This window comes from Panthera uncia, assembly GCF_023721935.1.
Source record: "Panthera uncia isolate 11264 chromosome D3 unlocalized genomic scaffold, Puncia_PCG_1.0 HiC_scaffold_8, whole genome shotgun sequence".
Taxonomy (NCBI): Eukaryota; Metazoa; Chordata; class Mammalia; order Carnivora; family Felidae; genus Panthera; species Panthera uncia.
This window is the reverse complement of record NW_026057586.1, coordinates 69887646-69914759: the sequence shown is the minus strand read 5'-3', so window position 1 is coordinate 69914759 and position 27114 is coordinate 69887646. Positions and strand designations below refer to the sequence as shown.

The 27114-nt window shown below is 45.2% G+C and overlaps 1 protein-coding gene across 3 annotated transcripts in view; it reads right to left on the bottom strand.

The window, feature by feature from the left end:
• TCN2 (transcobalamin 2) overlaps positions 1 to 27114 on the bottom strand; it is a 42492-nt gene that overhangs the window by 3204 nt on the left and 12174 nt on the right. Inside the window, exons 2-10 of one of the 3 annotated variants that reach the window (XM_049619001.1) lie at positions 12501 to 12636; positions 11086 to 11238; positions 10513 to 10726; positions 6380 to 6572; positions 5426 to 5595; positions 4234 to 4395; positions 2990 to 3162; positions 2666 to 2852; positions 1639 to 1804 (exon numbers count right to left, since the gene is read on the bottom strand). In XM_049619001.1, the coding sequence (XP_049474958.1) occupies positions 1639 to 1804; positions 2666 to 2852; positions 2990 to 3162; positions 4234 to 4395; positions 5426 to 5595; positions 6380 to 6572; positions 10513 to 10576 (1115 nt within the window). In that variant the 5' untranslated portion in view covers positions 10577 to 10726; positions 11086 to 11238; positions 12501 to 12636. The other 2 variants (XM_049619000.1, XM_049619002.1) reach the window with 2 other exon arrangements.

The following is a 27114-nucleotide window of genomic DNA, read 5'->3' as shown; positions in this document are numbered from 1 at the left end:
CTTCCCAGGCCATAGCCCTCACCTCCATGCCTCCGCTGCAGCCCCCTGACACTGCCCACCCAGGGGACTTCACCCCCTCTGCATTGACCAGGACCATGGCCTACAGGAAGGGACGCCTATTATATTAACAACTCAGCAGCTGCCCCCTCTCTGGGAGCTGATGTTGCAGGGGTGACGGTCAGAAGATGCCAGCCCCATATATAAGATGCCAATGCCCAATGAGAGAGCGTGAAGCCAGCATGCAGATAAAAGCAGGAACATGCGAGATGGAGACACCTGGTGGTGGCATTGGGTCTCTGGTTCTGGAAATTTTATGACTCAGTGGCACTCCCCTCTTCTTGTGGCAAGATTGCTCAGTCTTCTCTCTGATTCTACACACCCCATGCTCCCCGTTACCAGAGAGAGTTGGAGTTAGATTTCTGACCTTTGCAACCAAGAGACTCCTTATTCACACCACCCCCACCCTGAGCTCCTGGTCTCCAACTCTGTGTTTCTCCAAACCATGTGGATGCTGCTGCCAAAGGGATCCTCTTAAATCCATAGGCCATGTTCTTCCTCTCCCCAAAAGGCTTATCAACGTTTCTGTCTTAGAGAGGGAGGGTTTTTACAGTTTTAAGAAACAGAAAACCACTCATGGTAACTTAGTCAAAGGGAAAATGTTATTTGAGGGGGTGTCATGGAGCAGTCCCCATTGCCCTGTCATTCCCTAACTCTATGGGTCCGTGTAGCTGCTTGGAGCACGTCTCTCTGTTTCTCTCTCCTCTCTTTCTCTCAGGAATCTCTCTGCAGTCCAGCTTTCCCTGCCATGCATTCATGTGCCGTCAGACATGGCCTTCCTGCCTGGCCTCTGCACCCAGTTCAGACACCTACTTCCACTAACAGAATTGCTTCTCTGATTAATATCCCTGATGTCTTCTCAGAGGCTTTGGAATTCTGAATTAAAACGTTAAGTTCTTTTTTTTTTTTTTTTCATTTTGATGACATTTTACAGACAGGAAGGCCAGCAGGTTCTGGGTAATCTCAATGCCTGCTGGACTGTGGCCTGCCAAAGGTGCTCGGTGCGTGTGGCCGTCTGGGACTGTGTTGGCTCCCAGCAGTATTGCTGTATGAGCTGCAGGCTACCAGGAAGAGAACTGAGGTGGGCTTAGTAGGTAACTCATCACAGGGAGTAGACCAAGCCCATCTGACAATAAAAATTCTTATTCTTATGAAAGCTAACATGTATTGAGCTTACTAAGTGTGGGACCCTGCATATATAATAAGCATGTTCCATGTCTTCTTTGTGCACTAATTCCTGGACTATTTGCATGGGCCCCGTGAGGAGCAGGGCACAGCTGGTGTCTTCAATGGCTCATTGCAAATAACGGGTTCTGGGCCGGTAGCTGGGGAGTGGAGGAGCTGGGATTCCAGTGTGGGTGCTCTGCCTCCAGAGCATGTTTTCATAGCTATGGAACAACGCTGGCCCATGGCTGTCTGTTTCCACTGCAGTGTGAGCTATCAGGGGTGGGGAAGGTGGAAGCAGAGCCTGGGCCGGCACCTCTCTTGAGGGAACATTCTCTTCCATCCTCGTCCCATCCAAGTTCTGTTTCAGGGATGTGGGGTCAGGAGGGGGTGAGGGCTGGGAGGTGGGGGTCTCACATGAATCCTCTGAGCTTCTGGGCCTTCTTAAGGACATCTTCCAAGGAGGACCCAGCAGGGACAGAGATGGAGTTTATGTATGGTGGCGAGACACTGGGGACGTTCAGCACGACACTGATGACCTCTTGGGTCGGTGAAGGGGTCTCCACAACTGGTTTCAACGTGACTATGTCAGGGAGAGAGGAAGGGGCAGTTGGTGTGAGGGCAAGGAGCCAGGTGTTGGTCTTCCTTTCTTCCCTCGAAGACACTGTGGCTCGTCAGAACCACTTCCTGCCCCTTGGTCCCATCTCAGCCAGCACCACCAGCTGCCATCCCAGCCTCCCCTGTCCCTTAGCCCCCCAGTCCCCCAGCTGCCCAAAGTTGGGCCCCTCACTGGTTTTTCTGCCTCCAGTATCCCCCTTCCCACATAGCACCCCACATAGCACCCCAGAGGGCTCTTTCTAGAACATGCATTTATTCATATGACCTCCTGTTACCTCCGAAGGTCTTCCCTCTTCATTCTCCTGCCTGTAAGCCCAGCTGATTCTCCCAGACCCTACTCTCTAGTAAGACCTTCCCCAAAATTTCAGTCTTTTCCACCTCGGTGCCTTTGTTCTTGCTGCCTCCTCTCTCCTCTGCCCTTGCTACTTTCTTCCTCCACTAGCAGATCCCACTCTCCAACTCAAGTCCTTCTCCCACATGAAGCCCTGATTCAAGCTGCTAATTGGAACTCATTACGATGTATCAGAGCTACCCAAAATGTGTCTCTCCCATTCATTCATTCAAACATTTCTATACCGGGCATCATGCAAGGGGCTGCAGATTCATGGCCCACCCAGAGCTCTCTATTTGGTATCTCTCTCCTCATACTGTGGCTTTCTAGAAGCTGTGACTGCATCTTAGCTGACAGTATGTCCCACGTGCACCCCCAAACCCCCGTTGACTCAGCAAATCAGGACTAAGCAACTTCCCTTCCCTGACACATGCAGACTTCAGGAAGGGCCCTGCAGACTGAAAAGAACAGGGCTCCCCTGAAAGGCCTAGCTACCTCTTGGTGCCTCACAGTCTGGGGAGATGAGATCCACATAGCTCTTGCCATTCAGGACAGGCAGCAGCTGGGAAATCATGAGAGCATTCTGGAAGGCCCCATCCTGCACACTGGCCAACAGAGCAGCCCTTGCCTTAAGGCACGCTGTGCCCAGCTCCACCCCAGGCATGGAGGACTTCATCAGTAACTGGTGACAGAACGGGGAAGAGAAGGAGGAGGTGAGGTGGGTCAGCTGGCATGGAGGGGGCAGGTCTTCCAGCCTCTGACCAGGCCACCTCCCACCAAACACCAGGGTGGGCTATGGCCCCAAGCTCTCCTTCCTACCTGTAGTGCCAGAGGGGTGCTGTAGACATTTCCAAAGTAGCCCTCAGGGGTCTGGGCCTTTAGGATCTTCTCTCGTATGTTCTCAATGGCCCGGGTGATCTGGTGTTTCCGATCGGGGTTGAGGTTGGAGTGCTCTAGACAGGTGAAGGCCAAGCCTGCCATGGCCACTGTGTCTGCAAGGGACAGAGCCAATTGGGGTCAGACCAGGCAGGGCCCTGGAGCAATAGGTGACCACCCAAGGCCTCGAAGAAGGGCCATAATCAGATCAGCAGTTTAGAAAGTTTTCACCAGCTAAAGGGAACAACTCAGTCCAGTGTGCCTAGAGTTTGCTCAGTTTGGCCACTGTAAGTCCAGAGTCCTGGAAGCCCCTTAGTTCCAGGCAAATGGGGATGATAAGTCACCCTACCCCTGTCTATTATTTAAGGGTTAGAGGTTAGGGAGAGAACCTGGAGGAGAGAGATCCAAGAGGACTTTATCTTACACCACTCATTCCCAAACCTGCCTGCCCTTTGAAATCACCAGGGAAGTCTGGAACTCACTGATAGCTGGGTCTACCTCCAGCTAGATTTAATCGGTCCAGGGAGCTGCCTGGGCCCCAAGGTGATTACTGTGTCCACAGTGGTTTTTCTACAAGCCTCGGGCAGAGAAAGCTTCCTACTGCCTTCTTTCTGGGGCACCTCCTTGCCCTCCCAACCTACTCCATCCTACCCCCACCCTATGCGAGGCACACACACTCACTCACAGAATGCCAGAACTGAAAGAGACCCTGAATCACAGTGACAAGAAAGGGCACTGGAAGCCCAAGGTCACATAGTGAGGTAGCAGTTCCAAAATCCATGTCTCAGGCTTCCAAGCTCATATAATGACAAGATCATAACTATGTATCCAGAACTTCTCTGTGCCAAGCACCAATCTAAGTCCTTTATTTATAAGGCATCTTCTATCAAGATACTGCTGGGAGGTTATTTTACAGGACAGGCTGAACCATAAAGGCCAGCTGGCTTGCCCAGGGTGTCCTACAATCAGTGTGTGTGACAGAGCAGGGGTCAGGATCTCAGTTCAGCTCCAACACTGGCTCACAACCACTGTACCACACTCAAGAGTCCTCACCATTTCACTCCTAAGGGACTCATGAGGAGGGGCCCCAAGGAAAGGTGATCTTGGGCCAAGGGGTAGAGGCCCTCAGTTGGGGCTGGGGACTGGAGGAGTGCCAGCCTGGCTTTAGCAGGGTCTAGCCCACTCACCCACAGAGAGGTGGCCCTGGTGGAGATGCTGTTCATGTTCCACGGCATACAGGAGCTTTCCCACCACACTGTCATGGAGCCGCTTCTGGTGAACACACAGGGCCAGGATGCCCAGGCCATACTGATAGTAGCTGGTGTGGGGCTGGCCCTTGTTATTGTGTCCTGGGAGGGAGAAAACCATGGGGCAGGGGCTTCATACCAGGTCTGAGGGGTTGCCTCTCTGCCCACTCCCAGCAACCAGCCCAGCCGGCACACAGGACCCCCTTGCCTATGCTTCCTGACACCCTCCTTTGGGTCGCGAGATCCTTCATTCCTTCATTCCCTCAATCCGTTCTTGCTGAAGATCCACTACGTGTCAGGTGCTGTGCTCAGAGTGATGACCAAGCCGGTGGTGACCGGCCAGGCACAGCACAGCCAGGGTCTCCAACAGTAACACAACCTGTACTCATGACAGCATGATTAGTACTGAAATGTGGACCAAAGTCTCTGGGGCCATATGGTAGAGGTCTTTGACTAGCTGGGGAGTCAGAGCAGGATTCTCTAAGACAGTGATGCTGGGATGGTGGGTGGGGGGGAGCTAAGGTGGAGCAGGAGTAAGCTAGAAGGGGAGGGAAATCTTCTAGATAGAGAAAACATATATTAAGACCTTGATCTGCAAGCTGAGAGATCAGTGTGGCCAGAGCCAGAGGGGCAGGTGAGTGGGTGAGCCAGAGAATGGGAGAGTAGGTCTTAGAGAGGAGAAGAAGGGCAGACAGACTGGGCTTGAGGTGCTGTGGACACAGCAGTGGGCAGCCTGTGCAGGGTTTGAGCAGGGCTAATAACATCAGATTTATATTTAAAATGCTTGCTCTGGCTGTCATGTGCCGGGCCGAATCAGGAGGCAAGACAGTTGGCAGAGAGAGGCTGAGGAGTAAGTAGTACAGGGGCTGTGCCAGGGGTCGACAGTCAGGTCAGTCATGGTGGCTGAGCAGTAGAACTTGTCAACAGAGTATATGTAGAGTGCAGGAAAGGCTTGATCAAGGATGGCAACTTCAGCAGGCCCAAGCCTCTAGGTGGATAGTGACACAGGCAGAATGGGGGGTAGGAAAGAAGCCTGAGGAGAAAACCCAAAGTTCTGACTTAGATGCTTCCCCACAGAATACTATCTGATGAGCCCCACCCCCCAACACTCGGCAGACCACGTCCCCCTCACCAATGGCCTTTTTCTCATCCTCCAGGAACCGCTTCAGCTGCGAGACCAGCCTGTCCCCCTTGCGGCCCTCAACAAGCTCACAGTTAGCCCTGAGAGCTAGCAGGTAGAGGGCCAGCTGGCCCATGGAGGGCTTGTCCTGGTAGTCACTGTTGTCATCGTTGAAGGTAAGCCTAGGAAAAAGCCAGTTAACAACACTTCTGTAAGAAAGTGCCACCCTGGTGAGCCTGGCTTGGGGCACCCCCCTCAACATCATAAAGTGAAAAAAAAACCTAACAGTAAGAAACTTTCCTAGAACTGCCCAAAGCAGATGTAATCAGCTGTGCAAGTTGTAAGGTGCATGCCACACATATTTCATAAAGATGAAAAATTAGACTCAAGGACAAACCCTGAGGGTTCTCACATCCAAATGACCTGTGATTACCCCACCATTTTGATCACACTTTGCCTACACAGTCTTCCCTTTCTTCCCTCTCCCTGCCCTGCATCCACTCTTTGAGAGGGAGTCCAAGCAGGACAGGCTTCATGGTGTTCCTGATCCTTCACCTCTCATTCAAACTCCCACAGTGAGCCTCAGAACAGGTCTTCCTTAATGCCCCTGGAAAGGGAGCACAGAGTTAGATGCTGCTAGATGCTGCTTCTGGGCTTAGAATGGAAGACTGCAGTCATGGATTAGTGATGTCTGCCTCAGCATGGGAGGGAAGCACAGACGGATGCTGCTTCTGGGCTCAGTATGGGGTGGGGGGCAGAGGGGGAACTGTGGTCATGGATTAGTGATGTCTGCCTCCAATCTGGTCAAGCCAACCCCATTCTACAGATGGAGGAAGTGCCAAAGGAGACAAACTTGCCCAAAATCTCCCAACAAATCAATGGCAGCCCAAACGAGAACATAGTTCTCCTGTCTTTTAGGATGTGGAGCAAGGTGTGGGGAAAGGAGAAGAAAGTGAACAGCAATACCCCAGGAGGCTGTGCTGGTAACTGAGTTTGAGGATGTGCAGATAGAAGGCCTCCCTGGCCCCAGCCTGCAAGCTGGAGAGGCGCAGACCCACGTAGATACTGGGGTTCAGGTGCTCCAGAGAGAGCCAGTCCATCCAGGGCAAGAGGCGCTGGCCCAGCCTCTCCACCAGCTTGCTATCCACCTGTGGTATTTCTTAAGAAAGAGAACAGACCAAGTGAGGTCACAAGGCCAGGCCACCAGCAAGGAACTGCTTTTACCTTACCAGGGCCTTCTCCGGGGTATAAACAGCTCTACTCCCTCTCCATCCAGTACACACCCTACTTGTATGGGGAAATATGGCTGTAATAAAAGGCAGTATGTAAACAGGGGAAAGTAGATTTCCCAGAAGAGCAGTTGGAGTGGGCCAGGGAGAGGTGGCGGGCTGAGGGCAGAGGAAGCTGGTACCGGGCAACCAGTCTGCCATCAGGAGTAACAGAGAATGGAGGCCAAGCCGTGTGATATGCCCCAGCCACTGCGCCCGACCTCACTTGGTCCTCATGCCAGCCCTGTGGCATAAGTACTGTCATCATTGCTTTGCACAAAAGAGGAAACAGCCATTCAGAATTAGGTTGTGTCTTCCAGAAGGTTGCACGGCCAAGGATAAACCTGCCTACAAAACCCCTGTTCTCTGGTGTTTGGCTAAATTCATGTTCTATCCATTTACACAAACTGCAACCCACATGCAGAACATGTTACATACCCAGTTTTAAAACTCTGCTGGCTGCCTATGGCTAACTGGGGCTGCCTGGTGAGCTTCCTCTGTATAGATCTCAAAATAATGCTTTTCCTATCACATCTGTTTAGGTGAAGGGGACCTGAGATTGAGGGGTGAATCCTTGGAAAGCCATCATCGTTTACAACCATTTCTCTGTGTGCTTTGGGATTTGCCTGAAACTGTGTAACCAAAATGCTGACATACCAGGGGAAGCCTCAGGGATATTTTCTAGCTCCAGCTGACTGCTGCCTTCCACCCTTAGGGAAGGAAACTTGAGCTCAGTAGGTGGCCCTGGAGGCACTTTGGACTTTTCCCCATTTACTGCCTCCCAGTTGCTGTAGGGCTCCAGCTACGTCCACTGGGCCACATCTCAGGATGCTGGGCAGGCCACCCCTCCCAGGAGATTCAGCAATGAAACTGCCAACCAGAGCTCTTCACCTGCCTCTTGGGCCTTCTGATACGAGGACAGGGTTCCTCTCATACAGGCCCACCTTTCTTGGTTTGGGTCCCACCATTTTTTTTTTTTTTAAAGTAATCTCTACCCTCAACGTGGGGCTCGAACTCACGACCCTAAGATCAAGAGTCCCATGTTCTACAGACTGAGCTAGCCAGGTGCCTAATGGGTCCCACCATCTTATGCCTCTTTTCCCAAAAGTCACAGGTATTTGTTGCTACCTGTGGAGGTGGTGGGGGTAAGGGGTAAGGGTGACTTTTCTTTCTCTTTCTCTTTCTCAGTGCCTTTCTGTATCTGCTTCCATTTCTGTAGGTATTTCCCTCATTCTCTCTGGACCTGTCTTAGTCTCTACCTCTTTCAGCCTATCTCTCTGGTCATCTGTCTCTCTGTAACTCTCTTTCCCTCTCTCTTTTCTTCAAACTGGTAGGGGAGCCTCACCCCCACTCCAGGCTTTGACCTCCAGCAGATGAGTCAGCCCTGGGGTTACAAGTGATAAAAAGAGGAGCCAGAGCTATAAAGAGAGGCTGATAACCACAATTCAGCCTCCTTAAAAGGAAGGAGCCAGGCAGATTCACCTCAGTAATAAAAGTGGCACTGGGCAAGCTCCCTCCCATGGTGCCTCCTGCTCACAGGGCCACCCAGCGTTGCCAGCTGACTGGCTTTGACATTCAGAAGCATAGAAGCCTACCCTGGGCAAGCATTAGTGCAGCATCCTTGTCAATTTCACAACTGCACAGAGCTTTAAGCTGGTAAAGCAGATGTTGTGGGATCCTTCACACCACACCAAGGAGGAAGGCCAGGAAACATTCTTAGACCATTTTGCAGGTGAGGGAATGAGGGTTGGGCAGGTAAGTGGCTCAGCAGTAGTGGGCTGTACCCCCAAATCCTGCCCAGGGCTTCTGTCTAGACTATGGGCCCACTATTGAATGGTTCATGCCCAGTGAGGATGAGGACTGGGTCCCAGGTCTCCCCTGGGGACTATCTAGACAGGAACCAAGATCCAATAGTGAGGGGTCTGGTTGCACTTATGGAACACAGGTTGGAGGCTCCTGGTGCTCAGGGAAGACCCTGGCCTGGAATTCTGAGAACTGAGTCCAGCAAAGCCCCAACAGGTCACCAGGCTCCTCCAACCCTTGACAGACTCATCTGTCACTTGGACATGACTGAACCTGCCTCTCGATTTCTCCAAAGATCACAAGAGACACTGGGAGTGAAAGCATATTGCACAGTGTAAGGCCATGGGCAGAATATAAGGAGGGAGGAGAGGTGGGTAGCCCCAGAATACAGAGGCTTCCCTGCCTGCCTTCTGCTTTCTGCCCATCACCAGTGCACAAATAGCCCCAGGCCTGTGTGCTCAGACTCCCAAGGGTTCCCAGAGAGACTCCTGGGGACACGGGCACACAGAGCTGAAGCAGCCAGGCTCCTATGCTAGTATGCAAATGCCTTGCCATGACCTGCCACCTGTGCCTCTCTCGGGCTTGTCTCCTGTAACAGTGACTGCATACTAGCTTCCCTCTGCCTGGGATGCCCGTTCTACCCCCCAAACACACTCCTTTTCTTGCCAGCTCCTTTTCTTCCTCTGGGCCTCAATCCCCCTGTCACCCCTGGTCCTCGGAAATCCTTTCCTGAACACTCTTCCTGAATCAGTGGCCCCCAGCTCTCCACCTCCATGCCTGGCTCACTTCCTTTGGTGCTTACCACGGCCCCCAAATACAGCACTGATTTGTCTCTTGACTTCTTTTGTCTGTACCCTTTACTAGAACAGATGGACTAGGAAGACAAGGACGGGAACTGTCTTGCTCCTTGGTCTTTCCCTAAAGTCTAACACTGCACTGACACAGAGAAGTCTTAGTCAATGCATGTTGAATGAATAAATAAACCCATGAGTGAATGAATGGGAGCATTTTTGCATGGTGGGCTATCAGACATACACAGTTGACCCTTCAACAACACGTGTTTGAACTGCACGGGTCCACTTATATGTGAATTTTTCTTAATACAGTATAGTACTTTAAATGTATTTTCTGCAGTGCCTGGGTAGCTCAGTCACTTAAGTGCCTGACTCTTGGTTTTAGCTCAAGTCATGACTTCACAGTCTGTGGGTTCGAGCCCCAATCTGGCTCTGCACTATCAGTGCAGGGATTCTCTCTCTCCCTCTCTCTCTGCCCCTCCCCTGCTCACACTCTTTCTCTGTCTCAAAATAAATAAACTTAAAAAAAAAGTACTTTCTTTACCTTGTGATTTTCTTTTTTGTTTTTAATATTTTTTTAATGTTTATTTATTTTTGAGACAATGCAAGAGACAGAGTGCAAACAGCGGAGGGGCAGACAGAGGGAGACACAAAATCAGAAGTGGGATCCAGGCTCTGAGCTGTCAGCCCAAGGCCGACGCAGGGCTCCAACTCATGAACTGTGAGATCGTGACCTGAGCCAAAGTCGGACGCTTAACTGACTGAGCCACCCAGGTGCCCCTATGCCCCTACCTTGTGATTTTCTTAATAATATTTTTTTCTAGCCTACTTTATCATAAGAATTCAGTATATAATACATATAACATACAAAACATGTGTTAATTGACTGTTTACCTTATCAGTAAGGTTTCTTTCCAGTCAACAGTAGGCTATTGGTAGTTAAGTTTTAGGGGAGTCAAAAGTTATACATGGATTTTTGGCTGCATGGAGGGTTGTCAGCCCTAACCCATGTTTTTCGAGGGTCAACTATAACTAATCTCATTATAGTGTGTCAAACACTGAGGTCCAGCTAAGTCCCAACTGTTAATGAAGCCCAAAGGGGCAGATATAGTACACCCTCCCACACACCCCAGCCTACTTCCCCAGGTATTATATAATCAGGGGCTCGGACATTATAGTCCTCCCTCCTAAGGACCCAGGAGAAAAGAGGCGCAGGGTAGATCTTGTTACTCACCGCAAATATCAGCGAGAGCCCCCAGGCCCCCAAGCAGGAAGAGGAGGACCCCAAGGTGCCCCATGGCAGGAGCAGGTGGGTGAGCAGCAGGCGGGAAGCTGGACAGACTCCTAGGGCTGGTCTTGCAGAGGCTTTCCTAACCACAGCTGGTCACGGCTCTAGAAGAGGCAGCTTCCTGTCACTGATTAATCCCTCCACACCAAGCAGCAAACTGCTAAGTCAACAGAGAGAAAGAGGAAAAGATCTGTAGCTGAGGGAAAAGGAAGGGCAAAGAACAGAGGAAGGAAGGGCAGACCAGTCTTCCTGGAGGTAGGGAACGGCACCGGGGGGGGGGGGGGGGGGGGGGGGGGGGCAAGTAGGAATGGTATGAGACACCTTGAGGCCAGCCACATTCTGTCTTGCTGCCTAAAGAGCCCTGGGCAAGCACAGAAGGCCTGACATCTGATCTGCCCAAGTTTGTCCAACTGTGCCTGTGTGGTATCCCTTTCACTGTTCCAGCTGTGGACAGGAAGGACTGGGGTGCCTACCTGGTACCCCCCACCCCCAACAGAAGGAGACCCTGGAAGTGCTCACCCAGTTCTGGGACAGGGAGCAAACAGAAAGCTGTAGTGGTCACATGAGTGACTGCTGGTGTCAGCTGTTCTCTGTCTGCCCGCCCAGAGTTGGGGGTGGGAGGGGCTGGACCCAGGCCAGTTTTCTCAACCGGCCAGGAAAGCTGGAGGCCTCCTGAAGACAAAACGAAACAAGGAACAGGATTTAATCATTTGAGACACGAAGCCCTGGGTAGCAGGGCTACTTGTGAGGTCTAGGAAAGTAACCTTAAAAAAATCTGTAAGGAGAAGAGAGAACAAAGGATTCCTCATCTGCCTAACTACACAGGAGAATCAATGTCTAAAAGTTAACCCTGGTGGTACTGTGTGGCCTTGGCCGGGTCACTTAACCTCTCTGAGTTTGAAATAGTTTCTTCTGTGTGAGATGACAGGGTTGGATGAGATCATTCTAAGCTCCTTTCCAGCTCAACTTGTGAAAATGTTATGATCTTAAAACACCTATAATCATTTCCTCTAATGAGGAATGCAGTCATATTATGGCTAATTGCCAAGGTTTAGCCTTTCAAGATAATCTGGTTTTGTGCCTGACTTATCACAATTCAAGCTCTTGACATTGATAAATACAAGTATATGTATCTGTTTACAGAAATACTTTACAAATTAAAATTAGATTCTCTGGTGCAAGAAGACTGGGTGTGGCCCATAGGAGTGAGGTTCTCGGGAAGGAGGGAGGCCAGCTGGAGGCCCAACATCTGCAGATTCTCAGGTTTGGACTTCCAGGGGACCCTCAGCAATTTCTGTGCAATGGAGTTGTCTTGATCTGGGACAGGACCATCCTGGCCCCCCAACCCTCTGCCTGTGGTGGGTGGTGGTGATTCTGATTCCTGCCACTTCCAGGAAGGCAGCCTGGAGGAGGTGACCATGATGGAGGAACTCCCCATCCCCCAGCCTCTGGTGAGAAACAGTTTCCTTTAGGAGGACCACCTCTGATTCCCACAGACTCAAAAGTACTGTGGTGACCAACCAGGGAGGAGGCACATATCCCATAGCTTATCAGAAACAGAATCACTGGGGGCAAAGCTGGGCTGTTTTAGGTAATACCATCTAGAAAAGTGAAAAAGAAAGATGACTAAAATGTTTGGTTCAGGATTTCTACTTAGGGATATACACCAAGAAAGTAAAAGTTAGCTTGGAATGAACAAGTGAAAGTCTGCCCTGTCCATGCATCGGGACAGGTACCGATAAAGTCAGCTGCAATGTTAACAGGAAACATTTTTCCCAAGGTCATGTTACAGCTATAAAGTGTCCCAATAATCATGTTCTTTGAGTGACTATTACTTTTTTACTGAGATTTCTTTGTTTTCCCCCTAAAATCATAAATTTGCTATTTGAAATCATAATTATAAGAAAGAAACATGCCTGGAGGAGCTAACTCACTTTGACACAGAGAAGCAGCCTCAGGTCAGGAGTTTCTGGACACAACATTACACACTCATCCTTGTAATCTCCAAGGGAACAGGACTCTGGGTCCACTTTGCTGTCCAGGTCTGAAGTTGACCCCTCTCACGCAGCTCTGCAATGCATTGAGTCTATCAAAACACTGCTTGGTTTACGTTTCATCTAACCACAGCCTTTTGCCAAATACTTCAATAACCTCTCTGTTTGTGTGGTCAGACCCCCATAGTTGCTCTGCTCCACAGAGGAGCCTGCAGATTCAAAACAGTCCCAAGGATCTGTCTGAGAAGTTCTCTTGGGACCTGCCAGCAGGGATCCAGTGTGTTCTCTCCAAGGGTCCTGGTCAGAACAACCAGCCTTTGAGGATGGAGGGAGTTTCAGGTGAAAGAAGGAAAATAGCACTGCTAGGAATTTAGCCAAGGGATACAGGAGTACTGATGCATAGGGGCACTTGTACCCCAATGTTTATACTAGTACTCTCAACAATAGCCAAATTATGGAAAGAGCCTAAATGTCCATCAACTGATGAATGGATAAAGAAATTGTGGTTTATATACACAATGGAGTACTACATGGCAATGAGAAAGAACGAAATATGGCCCTTTGTAGCAACGTGGATGGAACTGGAGAGTGTGATGCTAAGTGAAGTAAGTCATACAGAGAAAGACAGATACCATATGTTTTCACTCTTATGCGGATCCTGAGAAACTTAACAGAAACCCATGGGGGAGGGGAAGGAAAAAAAAAAAAGAGGTTAGAGTGGGAGAGAGCCAAAGCATAAGAGACTCTTAAAAACTGAGAACAAACTGAGGGTTGATGGGGGGTGGGAGGGAGGGGAGGGTGGGTGATGGGTATTGAGGAGGGCACCTTTTGGGATGAGCACTGGGTGTTGTATGGAAACCAATTTGACAATAAATTTCATATATTGAAAAAAAAAACTACAATAAAAAAAAAAAAAGAAGGAAAGGCTGTCAGACAGGATTACTCAGATTGTCTGATGTTGCCCAGCATTGCATGGATTAAGATAGTCTAACAGTCTTGTGTCACGTGCAAGTCTGTTTTCTCTTAGTAACCTGGAATCCAGACCTTTGGAGATGGGAAACTTGCTAAGTGGACATTTAACTCTTCCCCTGTAGCATTCTTTCCTGGATTTTGATAGTTAGCCATTAATAAGCACTAAAATGGAATGAGCTTGAACCATATGCCTACCACTGTGCTAAGCAGTTCACAAACATTCTCATCTGATCCTAATGAGAAACCTAGGAGTACAGTATTACACTCCCATTTTATAAGAAATGGGCTTGGACAACCATCTCAGCACATGGCAGAAGGAAATGGTAGGTCTTTAAGAATGTACTTCAGGGGCACCTGGGTGGCTCAGTCAGTTAAGTGTTCAACTTCGGCTCAGGTCAAGATCTCGCCATTCGTGGGTTTGAGCCCCAAGTCAGTCTCTGTGCTGACAGCTCAAAGCCTGGAACCTGTTTTCAGATTCTGTGTCTCCCTCTCTCTCTGCCCGTCTCCAGCTCGCTCACTCTCTCTCTACCTCAAAAAATAAAAAAAATAATAAAAAAATAAAAGAATGTACTTCAAACCTAGGCTTCAAAGAATTCCAAAAGTCAAAGAGATAAGACAATGTGAACAGTAAACTGAACAAAATATGTATGGGATTGGAGCTCTGGGCTGGCTCAGTTGGTGGAGCATGCAACTCTTGATCTCAGGGTCATGAGTTCAAACCGAAGCCTACTTAAAAAAAATGTATAGGATCTATACGTAGAAAACTCTAAAATATTGATAAAATAAATCAAGGAAGATCTAAATAAATGGAGAAATATCCTGTGTCCATGGACTGGAAGATTCAATATTGTTAAGATGTCATGGTGACACTGATGTCAATGTGATCTAGAAATTCGAATGACCCCATTCAAAATCCCAGTAAGCTATTTTGTGGATGTTGATAAACTGATTCTAAAGCTTGCATGGAGAAGCAAAATACTGAGAATAATCAACTACTGAAAAAGAACAAAGTTGAAGGACTGACACTATCTAATTTCAGGATTTACTATAAAGCTACAATAATCAAGTGGTGTTGGGGCACCTGGGTGGCTCAGTCAGTTAAGCGTCTGACTTCTGCTCAGGTCATCATCTCGTGATTCATGGGTTTGAGCCCTGTGTCAGGTTCTGAGCTAATGCTGACCACTCAGAGCCTGGAGCCTGGTTCAGATTTTGTGTCTCCCTCTCTCTCTGCCCCTCTCCTGCTCACGCTCTGTCTCTCTCTCTCTCTCTCTCAAAAATAAATAAACATTAACAAATATATATATGGTATAGAACTGGTGAAATAATCAATGGATTGGCTAATGGAACAGAATAAAGACCCCAGAAATAGACCCACACAAAAATTGTCCACTGATATCTTGACAAAGAAGCAAAGGAAATTGACAATGGAAAAAGGATAGTAATTTTGTGTTCTAGTACAACAAATGTGCTAGAACAAATTGGATGTCCATAAGCAAAAAAAAAAAAAAAAAAAAAAAAGTCTATGTAGGGATATGTCTTATTAAAAAAAATGAGAGCTAAATATAAGATACAAAGCTATAAAACTTCTAGAAGAGGCAATAACTTTTTATTTCTTATTTTCATTTTTTAAGATTTTTAAATTTTTTAAAAGTAATCTTTACCTCCAACATGGGGCTCAAACCTATAATCCAAAGATCAAGAGTCACATGCTCTACTGACAGAGACAGCCAGGCACCCTGAGGTGATGACTTTTTAGATACAACATCAAGGTCATGATCTGTGAAAGAAATAACTGATAAGCTGAGCTTCATTAAAATTAAAAACTTCTGCTCTGCTGAGAACACAGTCAAGAGAACGAGAAGACAAGCCATAAACTGGGAGGAAATACTTGCAAAAGACATTTATGGTAAAAGACTGTTATCCAAAATATACGAAGAACTCTTAAAACTCAACATTAAGAAAACAAGCAATCCATTTTAAAAATGGGCAAAAGACCTGAACAGACACCTCATCAAAGATGATATATAAATGGCAAATAAGCATCTGAAAAGATGCTCCATGTCATATGTCATTAGGAAATTGCAAATTCAAACAACAGTGATACCACTACACACCAATAGTGCTCAAAATCCAAAACACTGATAACATCAAATGCTGGTGAGTCTGCAGATCAACAGAAACTGACATTCATTGTTGGTGGGAATGCAAGGTGGAACAGTCACTTTGGAAGACAGTTTGGCAGTTTCTTAAAAGCAAAACATAGTCTTACTATCAGATCCTGCAGTCATATTCCTAGCTATTTACCCAACTGGAGGTCCACACAAAATTCTTCATGTGTAACTTTACAACAACTTTATTCATAATTATCAAAAACTGGAAGCAACCAAGATATTTAAAAAAAAATTTTTTTAATGTTTATTTATTTTTGAGACAGAGAGAAAGAGAGAGAGAGAGAAAGAGAGAGAGCATGAGTGAGGGAAGGGTAGAGAGAGGGAAGCAGGCCCAGGCTCTGAGCTGTCAGCACAGAGCCAGAGCCGGGGCTCAAACCCATGAACCGCGAGATGATGACCTCAGCTGAAGTCAGATGCTTAACTGACTAAGCCACCCAGGCACCATCCCCCAAGATATTCTTTAATGGGTAAATGGATAAACAAATTCTCACACACATATATAATGAAATATGGTATAAATTTAAACAGCAATCAAAAGAAATGGGAAAACAAGCCACAAAGACACACAAATGAAACCTAAAGGCCTATTAATGAGTGAAGAAAGAAGAGAGTCTGAAAAGTCTACCTAGTATATGATTGTAATATAACATTCTAGGAAAGGCAAAACTATAGAGATAGTAAGATCAGGAGTTCCCAGAGATTAGGGGGAAGAAGCTAGGGTAGGGAGATTGAATAGGTAAAGCAATAACAGGGCATTTTTTTAGCACAGTAAAACTATTCTGTATGATAGTAATATGGTGGATACATAATATATGTATTTCTCAAGACTTATAGAACTTTACAACACATAGAGTGAACTTAGTGCATGCAAATTAAAAAAAATGATTGAGGAGATCAGGAGATTCCAGGATAGAAAGCAGAATGTGATAAGCAATCTAGTCTGTATTACCAATATATGAAACAACCTCACTGAAGGGGTGGAGGAAAGGATGCTGACCTAAGAAACTTTGAAAATGAGTGGGATCGTAAGAATAATGGCAAAAGGATTTGCACATAAGCACTGTACTCTAAGTTGTATATCATGAGGGTATGAGTTAATTCTGATACTATTAGGCATGTGTACTGGAACTGAACAATTAAGTAAATGGATGGCAGATTATGGAAGGTAGGTTTCTCACAGCTGGAGTGGGAATTTACAGATAAGCAAGGGGAGGTTAGAATGATCCAGATGATAACGGATTAGCGCTGGAGACATCACTATGAAGTCATATTTAGCTCAACGTAGACAAAGATGGTTACATATAGAATATGTATAGATTTGTGTGTACAAAATAGAACAGTATTGTGAAAATTAAAAAAAGGAAACCTTGTTTACAATGGCATTGGGAAGCCAGCAGGGGGAGCTCTCGTGGCCTACCACTTGTCTTCAGTTGCAGACCCTCTAAGAGACTTTGCACGTGGATACCCTAGTGTCCTAGCTGGAGGAAGGAAGATTTCCTCCTCCCCTGGCAACCACATAGCCAATGAGAGACAGTCAAAGTTCAGCAAATAAGAAGCCACTATTCTTAGAACTCCCAGTCTACTCCAATGGACTATTTACAACAGCCCTTCCAAATCCCCCTTTTCTCTATAAAAAAGTGTTCCTCTCATTTGTTCTCCTGACTCACTTATGGTTTTGCTGTAGCTTGCCTGTCCTGGATTGCAATTCTCAGCTATTACCAAATATAGCCATCTTTTGCCGGTAAAATAATTGGCACTTTTACTTCTAAGGTTAACAGCGTACATACATATATTTTTTGCTATCAGCTGTGAAGGCCTAGAAGCAAAGACACCACAGTAGCAGTAAGATTACCTAGTGCCCAGATTTTGATTTATAATACTATTCTCCAATAAGAGAGAGGAGGGCTCCCTGGAAAATAGCCTGATTCTAGGACTGGGGCAAGAAGTATACAAGATGAGCCTGGAACACCTTATAGTGCCAGAAAGTAAAGAAGTGTGTACACGCCAGCCCTCTCTCTCTCTCTCTTTCTCACACACACACACACACACACACACACACACACAGAGAGAGAGGCATGTATGCATCTGATGGAGTGTGCCAAGGGAATAGAGAAGTCAATGAAAAGAACCCCCTAATGGCCTAAGCTGGAACAATCTGAGCAACAAAATAAAGAAGTATTAGAATATAACTCCCAAAACAACAATATCATTAAGTCCATACTGATTTAATAAATGATTGAATAAGTAAACAAATGGTGCCATAGGCTGCACATTTATGTCTTCCCAAAATTCATGTATTGAAACTTAATCCAATCTGCAACCAATGTGATGGTATTTGGAGGTGGGGCCTTTGGGAGGTGATTAGGAGCCCTCATAAGTGGAATTAGTCCCCTTATAAAAAACACCCCAGGAAGCTCCTTTACTCCTTCAGCCATGTGAAGAACACAGTGAAAAGACAACTGTCTACAAACCAGAAAGCAGGTCCTCCCCAGATATCAAATCTGCTGGCATCTTGATCATGGACTTTCCAGCTTCCAGAAATGTGAAAAATGAATTTCTAGTGTTTATAAGCCACCTAGTCTACAGTATTTTGTTATAGCAGCCTTAACAGACTAAGACAAATGGATAAGAGACAAATATCTTATGCAGAAGAACTCCAAATAATGTGTGTAGATATTCTGCCTTCTTGAAGGGGGAGCATAACTCCCCACTCCACAAGTATGGGCTATGCATAGTGACTTCCTTCAGAAGAGTACAGTATGGAAAGGAAGTGGGAGGAAGAGCAACTTTACAGTTGAGAAAAGATATAAATCCTCAGAATGAGGAATACCAGTGAATCTCAAGCCAGAGAAATATAAACAAATCCAAACTTAGATACACCATAACAAAACTAAAAATTCAAAGATAAAGAGAATATCCTAAAAGAAGCTAGAACAAAACACATTTCCTACAAGAAATAATAATTCTACTGACAGATAACTTCTCACTAGCAACAATGGAAGCCAAAACACACTAGATTAATGTCTTCATTGTGTTGAGAGAATACACCATTGGAATGGTATTCTATACCATTGGCTGGAATTCTATACCCAGTGGATCTATCATTCAAAATAAAAACTGGGTAAAATGAAGACATTTTAAGACAACCAAAAATCAAGAGTTTACCTGAAACAGAACCTCACTAACATACCTCCAGAAGAAGGAAAATGTTTACAGAAGGAAAGTCTAAGATGTAAGAAAGAACAAGAGCAAAGAAAATGAAAAGCTTGAGGACAAATGTAAACAAATATTGACTATGTAAAACAATGCAAATAATGTCTAATATACAGGGCATAACATCAAGATAAAAATAAAGTACAATTGTATATAAGTGTAGAGGGTTCAGATTGGAATTAAAGGAAATAAAGGTCTGTGTATTTTTCCTGAGAAGAATAAAATAATGATTAACTTTAGGATCTGCTAAGTCAAAGGTGTAAGTTAAAATTTGGGGGTAATCATTAGAAGAACAGAAACAGTATATAAACTATTAGAGAGAAAAACAGAATTAGTATGGGGAGAATGAATCCAAAAGAAAACAAAAAGCAGTAGAGGGATGGGGGGCGAAACCTAGAAAAAGTGAATAGATAGAACAAAAGTTAGAAGACATAAACCCAAATATATCAGCTATCACAGTCCATGTACTAACAGTGTCTTGAGTCTACAAGGAGAGGATAATTTGAAACTCTACCTTTGGTACTTTCCTAGACTCCACCCTATATGTCTCATCTCTTGGCTGATTTTAATCTGCATCCTTTGCCTGTAATAAATTGTAAACATGAGTATAACAGCTTTCACTGAGTTTTGAAAATCCATCCTTCTAGTAAATTATCAAACCTGAGGATGATCTTGGGAACCCCTGAACTTGTAATTATTGTCAGAAGTGTGGACTATTCCCTATCTTCCCAGTTGGTGAACTTTTTGCACTATCTAGTCTCCACCAAAAATAACATGGATAAAGTATGGCATATTCTGTATAGCAATGAGAATGAATGGACATTCACACAACAATAAGGATGAATTTCATAAACGTAATGTTGAATGAAAGAAGCCAGGCAAAAAAGAAAACAACATGGAAGGAAATAAAACGTCCATGGCTGTCTCGGTGCTCCTATAGAAAACCCTAGTCTCCTAAGATGTGGACATGTATATGATATAAAGATAGGCAATGCTCACTTTCACTTCAACATTCAACTTTTCAGGTATCACGAGAGTTTAATCTGTAGCCATTTGTCTAGTTAATTTAAGTCCTATCCAAAAGCATAATAAAACTTCTCTTATTTCCCTGAGAAGGCCACTTGGGTACAATCTAACTAGGCCCCTGGCTTAAGCTCCCAAGGTTCCAGGAAGACTGGAGTGCTATTCTCCCCATGTACTTACTTGTCAAAATGGATAAAGCCCAGATACCCCAAACATCTCTACATCATAAGAGCCAGATACTAGGGCTTATCCAGTTCTTGGAAGGATGTATTTACAATCTGTCAGATTAGGGTAAGTACCTAGGAGCTTTTGCATTCAGTGTCCAATAAACAGAGATGTTTCTCTTTCAAGAGGGAAGAAGGCAGCTGCTTTTTTCCTACATATAGAAGTGGGGAAAATCCATTGTTTTCCATCTCTCACTTATGAAGTATGACTCACCACTCACACAGAAAGCCTCCATTAGCTGTTACTGAATTGTCTGTGGGTCTAGGTGCAGGGAACCAATGCTACAGTGCTACTCTAGCTATTGATCTGGTTGTGGGTATCAAGCAAAAATTCTTTCCCTGACCCAGAGGCCTCATGTTTCTGCAGTGTTTATATATAAAATTACATATCTGTGAGAGTGGGTTAACACCTTGAACCCTTCACAGTTCTTAACAAAACAATCCAGAGTCAATTGATACAAAGTTCAAAAACAGGCAATGCTAAGGTATAATTTGGGAAGTCAAATTAGTGATTCTCTTTGAGGAATAGGAACTAAAAGGAAACACAGTTGGGAGGGCTTCCAGGTTGCTGGTCACATTCTGTTTCCTTATCTGGGTGCTGGTTCTATGGATATGCTTACTTTGAACCATCAACAAGCTATGAACCTATGACTGGCTATGTTAGTCCAGGTTCTCCAAGAACAGATGCCAAGATGAGATTAGGGGTGCACAGGATTGACTGGGGAGAATTCTCTGGGAGGGAGCCAGAGGAGGCCAAGGGACCCATCAGCCTGGGGTACAGGTCTAAACCCTGTGAAGGAGAGAGGGAAAGAAGGAAATAAGTAAGGGAGATCAAAGGCTGGTGTATAGCTCTAAGAAAGTTTTAACAAGACTGATAATGAGCCCTCAAATCAGTCACTACAGTGTCTGTGTCTGAAAATAAGCTTTTTAAAAATTGTAATAGAAGTGCTTGACATTAAACTTTTGATTGCCAAGGCATCCATTTCAAGGACATTCATCTGAAATAAACATATTGCCAACTTATGTGATCCAGTTACTAGCTAACCAAACAGATAAGGAGAGAGGCAGTCCCCATTCATGCAGTCTCCGTGTTATTAAGCCCTGGATAACCTATATGACTGCCCATTGAGCGACCCTGCTTTTCTCCTCTGGTGCCCTATTTCCTGTTCTTATGTTTTTAATTTGCCAATGAAGAGTGAAACCTCAAAACCACAGACAACCCATCCTTGACCCTAATAAAGGCAAAACCCCTCGTGCATGCTCTATCTCCCTCTACCCATGACCTTGCTGTATGGCCCTGGGCATGTCATGTACCCTCTAGAATCTGTGAGTAATAAACCTTTTTTTTTTTTTTTTTAATCTCCCTGATGGTTATTGTTGAGGTATGTTTTGCAATCATAATAGGAAGCACAAGGGCCAGTCTGACCACAACACTGGCTCCAGTCTGGGCAATGTCTGTGGGGGCCCACCACAAGTTGTACAGCCCCAGAGGAGTGCCTCACATTCCTAGCTGAGAGCATCACTATCAATAGCTGAGATGGACACAAAACAATCACCCAGTAGAGGAGTCCTGTGATCCTAAGGAACAAGTCTGTATCCTTGCTGTGCTCAGTCATTGGCTGAGAGCAGCCCCATGGGAAGAGTCATCTTGGCACTAACATGTGATAAACCTCATAGCACAGCTGGGGCAGTCAGACAATTGTGCTTCCCACAGTAGGAGATCTAAGGGGTGTGTTTTGCAGCCATTACAGTCCACCCCTTGTGCTATATATATTGGCTTCTCCACACAGGTTCAGGGAATAGCTCCACAGGCCTCGTTTCCTGAGCAGAACTTTAAAAGAGGGAAGTTTGTGGAATAAATTACAACACCCCATTGTTTCAGTTGTTCTCAAGGTTGCAACTGGTACTCCTCCTCTCTGTCTTCCACTATCCATTCTAAATTTACCTGACCCTCAGCTCTCAACTCAGCAGGTCTTGATGGCTAACTCAGTGGTGTAATCCAAACCTTATTGCTGAGGGTCCTGAGCCCTTGGAATGCTGTCTTCATGGCAGGGCATTCCATGTGTCCACTCACAGCTGCAATGGGCAATGGAATACAAGGAAGCTCCCACAATTCACCTGTGCTCTGTACATATTGCCCCATCCCCACTGAATAAAGTGACCTGACCTCTTCTTCCAGCTGGTCAGAGTCAATTACTCCTACCAGTACAGTGACTCCTTTTCAAACCCGATGGTCCCTGGACAACAAGAGGTCAAAGCATCCAGGTGGCAGCCATAACTTATAGTTCAATGGGACCTTTTCTGTGGATCCTGGAAAAAGCATGTTCCCTTTGAGAACCAGGGTCTCCAGCTCTGCAGAGCCCAGAGTTATGAGGATGAGAAGTATAATATCCTCCCAGTGGGTCATTGGGTATAACTGGAATGAATTCCCATTGTTGCAGAGTATTTTCTCCAACCTGATGCTTCAGCTATGCCTGTAGAAGACCATTCCAGTATTCTGTGATGCTGGCTGCTTCTGGATGGTGCAATAAGTGATACAACCACTGAATCCCATGGCCACCTGCTGACTCCTACATAACGTTACATGTGAAATGGGTCCCCTGGTTGAATGAAATGACATGTATCAGGAATTCCATAGGCTGCTGGATAATGATGCTGGCTGAGACTCTCCAGGCAGAAAAGACAAACCCTTACCCAGATTATGTATCTGTCCCTGTGAGGACAAACCAGTGACCTTTCCAGGACAAAGAGTGTACACTGTGGCTAAACTGCCATTGAGTGGCCAGTTGTCTGCCTCAAAGAATAGTGGCATATTGGGGGATCAGTGATTTCTCTATTACTTTCACCATCACATCCATCAACATACATCTACCCCACAGCCAAACCATTAATTACTGCCCAGGAATCTATGTGTGTTCTTCTCTTGGGCCACTTTATCTTCCATATAGAGCAGAGCACTGGTTACTGCCCCACCCATTGGGAAGATCTTCCATCTCTACTGTCTTTCAAGACCAACCCTGAAAGTAGCTATGATGTATCATCTATGGTCTATTTTTGCCTTGTACCTGTATACTGAGCCTAGTCATCCATAAATCAAGCTTGAGTATTTTCCTCCTCCTTCAGCTAGTCAAATGGGACCTCCATACAGCCTTTGGTACAAAGTGAGGAGGGATTCTGGAGCAACTGTTGTGTGTAATAGAGAGGCCTTAGGCTACCTGTTCATGTTGCTTACTTGTGCCCTCTGGTCCCATAAAGGCTTGGTTATACTTCCCACCATGAAAAACAATATGGAGTTTCCTCAAAAAATTAAAAATAGAGGGGTGCCTGGGTGGCTCAGTCAGTTAAGCATCTGACTCTTGATTTCAGCTCAGGTCATGATCTCACAGTTCATGAGTTCAAGCCCCATGTTGGACTCTGTGCTGTCAGTGCAGAGCCCGCTTAGAATTCTCTCTCCCCCTTTCTCTATGCCCGTACTCTCCTCTCTCTCTGTATCTCTCTCAAAATAAATAAATAAACTTAAAAATTTTTAATTAAAAATAGAAATACCATATGATCCAGTAATTTTACTACTGGGTATTTGCCCAAAGAAACCAAAAACACTCATTTGAAAAGATATATATACCCCTATGTTCATTGAAGCATTATTTACAATAGCCAAGATACAGAAGCAACCCAAAGTGTCCATGGATAGATGAACAGATAAAGAAGATATGGTATATGTTGTGTACAATGAAATATTACTCAGCCATAAAAAATAATGAAATCTTGCCATGTGGGACAACATGGATGTACCTAGGTTGTACTAAGCTAAATGAAATAAGTCAGACAGAAAAAGACAAATGCCACATGATTTCACTCATATGTAGAATCTAAAACAAACAAAGAAACAAAACAAAGCTAAACAGACTCTTAAAATACAGACAACAAACTGGTGGTTGCCAGAGGGGTGGCGTGTTAAATAGGTAAAGTGGATTAAGAGATACAAACTTACAGTTATAAAATAAATAAGTCATGGAGATGAAAAGTATAGCATAGAGAATTTTAAAAAATAGTTTGGTATAAGGATATACATACAGACCAACGTAATAGAATTGAGGGACCAAAGATAAACCCTCGCATATATAGCAAATGATTTTTGACTTGTTACTTGTCTCATCACCTTTTTTCCCCATCCATTTCAGCAAGGTTGTTTCATACATTTGTAAAACCTTTAGACTGTTTTGTCACATTCTGCCTTCCATGCTGGGATTCCACCAGCCTCCTAAGTGGTTCTTTTTCTGTGGTTAATTTGCACACAGTAAGATTCACTCTTTGTGCTGTGACATTCCATGGGTTTTGACAAATGCATAGTGTCATACATCCTCCTATACCGTATCACACAGGATAGTTTCACCACCCTAAAAAACTCCTTGTGTTTCATCTATTCAACCCTCTTTCACCCTTACCACCAAACTGCTGTCAACCATTGACCGTTTAACTGTCTATAGTTTGCCTTGTTCAGAATGTCACAAGATTGAAATCTTAAGATATGTAGGCTTTGCTGACTGGCTTCTTTCGCTTAGCAATGTGTATTTAAGATTTATCCATTCTTCTCATGGCTTGATGACGCATTTCTTTTTATTGTGGAGTAATATTCATTGTACAGTTTATACACAATATACCATAGTGTGATTTGTTTATCCATCCGCCTATTGAAGGATATCTTGGTTCCTTTTAAATTTTGGCAATTATGAATAAAGTTGCTGTAAATATTCAGGTGCAGGTTTTATGTGTATATTTAGTGATGAAGGAGCATAAGGCAAGCTGACAGGCTGCAAATACCCCCACACACCCCACACACCCCACACACCCCACAGGGGGGATATGTGTGATATTCCTCAGGCGGCCCAAGAACAAAGGAAAGGGGAAAAACAAATGGTTAACTGGGAGAGATCACAGTCATGCTGGACCCGAGTCTCCATCTATTTACAAATATCTTAGTAAATCACAAGAAAAAAGCAATCTCATCAATAGCCTAATCTCCAGAAAACTATAGACTCCGTTTCCTGGTGCCCCAACATCACCCCTCCATAGTGATGTGAGAAACAAAGGCAGAAGGAAATGACAGGTAGAACTAAATTTCCTTATAACCTGCAGCCCATTGAGAAATACTTGAGGTTGGCAGAGTAAAAAGTTTCTCCAGGAACTCCTTATGGCTTAATGCTAATGCTTTGCTGGAGGGAAAAACCTTAGCCTGACAATAGGTAGGCCTCCAGGATCCTGCGAGTCCTCTATAACATATGAAAATCCCATTGGAAACTTCCCCAGGACTTTGACCTCCACAGTATATAACCAGTCTCTTCTCATGTTCCCCGGGCAGCTCTTTTCTGCCCACGGGTCCTTTCCCCGTGCTTTAATAAAATCACCTTTTTGCACCAAAGATGTCTTCAAGAATTCTTTCTTGGTCATCAGCTCCGGACCCCACAAACCCCACTGTCACCCCAAAAACCTCATCATTTTGTAAGGGTTAAATTGTAGTGTAGGGCTAATGCTTAGCTTGAAAAATAACAGCTTTGTGTTGACACTGAAGGTTAAGAGCTAACAGCCTTGCTTTGCTCTGGTAAACTACGCCTCATACTCTTGTAAATTAGGCTTCACCAATTAAGGAAACAAAAGTTCAAAGAAAAGAGCATCAGAGGCAGGGTCAAGGAGATCGACTGGTTGCAACTTAGAGGCAGAAAGTCTAAAGTAAACACCTCATTAGGCAACTGTTTCTAACTCATCTGGAAACTGTTTCTTTGTTCTGTTCCCAGGTGATGATAAAACGATGTGATCAGTTATAAAAACTCTGTACCCCAGCTGTTCGGGGCCGCACTCTTATCAAGAGTGTTGGTCCCGGATCGGTTGGCCTTGCCTCTCATTGTAATAAACTTTGTTGTGACTGTCACTGGTGCCCGTAGCATTCTGTTTCAGGAGTCGTGTGGATGCAACAATTTAATATTCACATCAGTTGAGTAAATCCCTAAAAGTGTTGTTATTGGATAGTATGGTAACACCACATTTAGTTTTGTAAAAAAAACAAAACCTGCCAAACTATCTTCCAAAGTGGCTGGATCACAATTGTCTGTTTAAAAAAATAATTTAACAATATTTATATCAACAACTACTTTGTGTTTTCCCCATTTTACAATTGAGGAAGTGTGGTACAGAGGGGTAAAGTGGCTTGTCCATAGCTTGGGGATAAAGCCAGATGTGTCTACCTGCAGAGACTGGGTTCTTCACCCAAAATGGTGAATAATGAATTCTGTGAGTGCACAGGAGGAAGAGAATAAAGGCAAAAGGAAATGTAACTAAAATTAAATTTCCTTACAACTTGCAGCCCATTAACAAATACTTGAGACAGGCAAAGTAGGACATTCATCCAGGAACTAACAATTGTCTTTTAAAGTTAACGCCTTGCTAGAGGCAAAAAGCAACCTTAGCTTTAAGATAGCAAGACCTCCAGGATCCTATTAAGTCTTCTTTAACATAGGGAAATTCTTTTGGAAACCTCCTTTCTCTGTGTCCCTCCTCAACTTAAAAGTGTATAACCAATCATTCCTCACAAATCCTGGGTGGCTCCTTGTACCCATGGGTCCTGTCCCCATGCTTTAGTAAAACCACCTTTTGAAAGAGCGGACCTAGGCCAGCCGACTTCATTTTGTTCTGTGTCCTCCATCTTGAGTGACTATATCCCCGACATGGCCCCCTTTTCCGGGAAAACCACAGAAAGAAATTCCAGCTCAAACCTCAGACCACGCTTCCTCCCCTTGAGTAACTTCCCGCTCACCCGTTCAAACTTCCCGTTCAAACCACACCCAGCCACCTGCGCAACGGGACTCTGACCCTTCCCCAGCCAATCGGCTAAGGCCATGACCATTATCCCACCAACCGCCCCTAGATCCCTATAAAACCTTTGTGCTTTTGAAACTC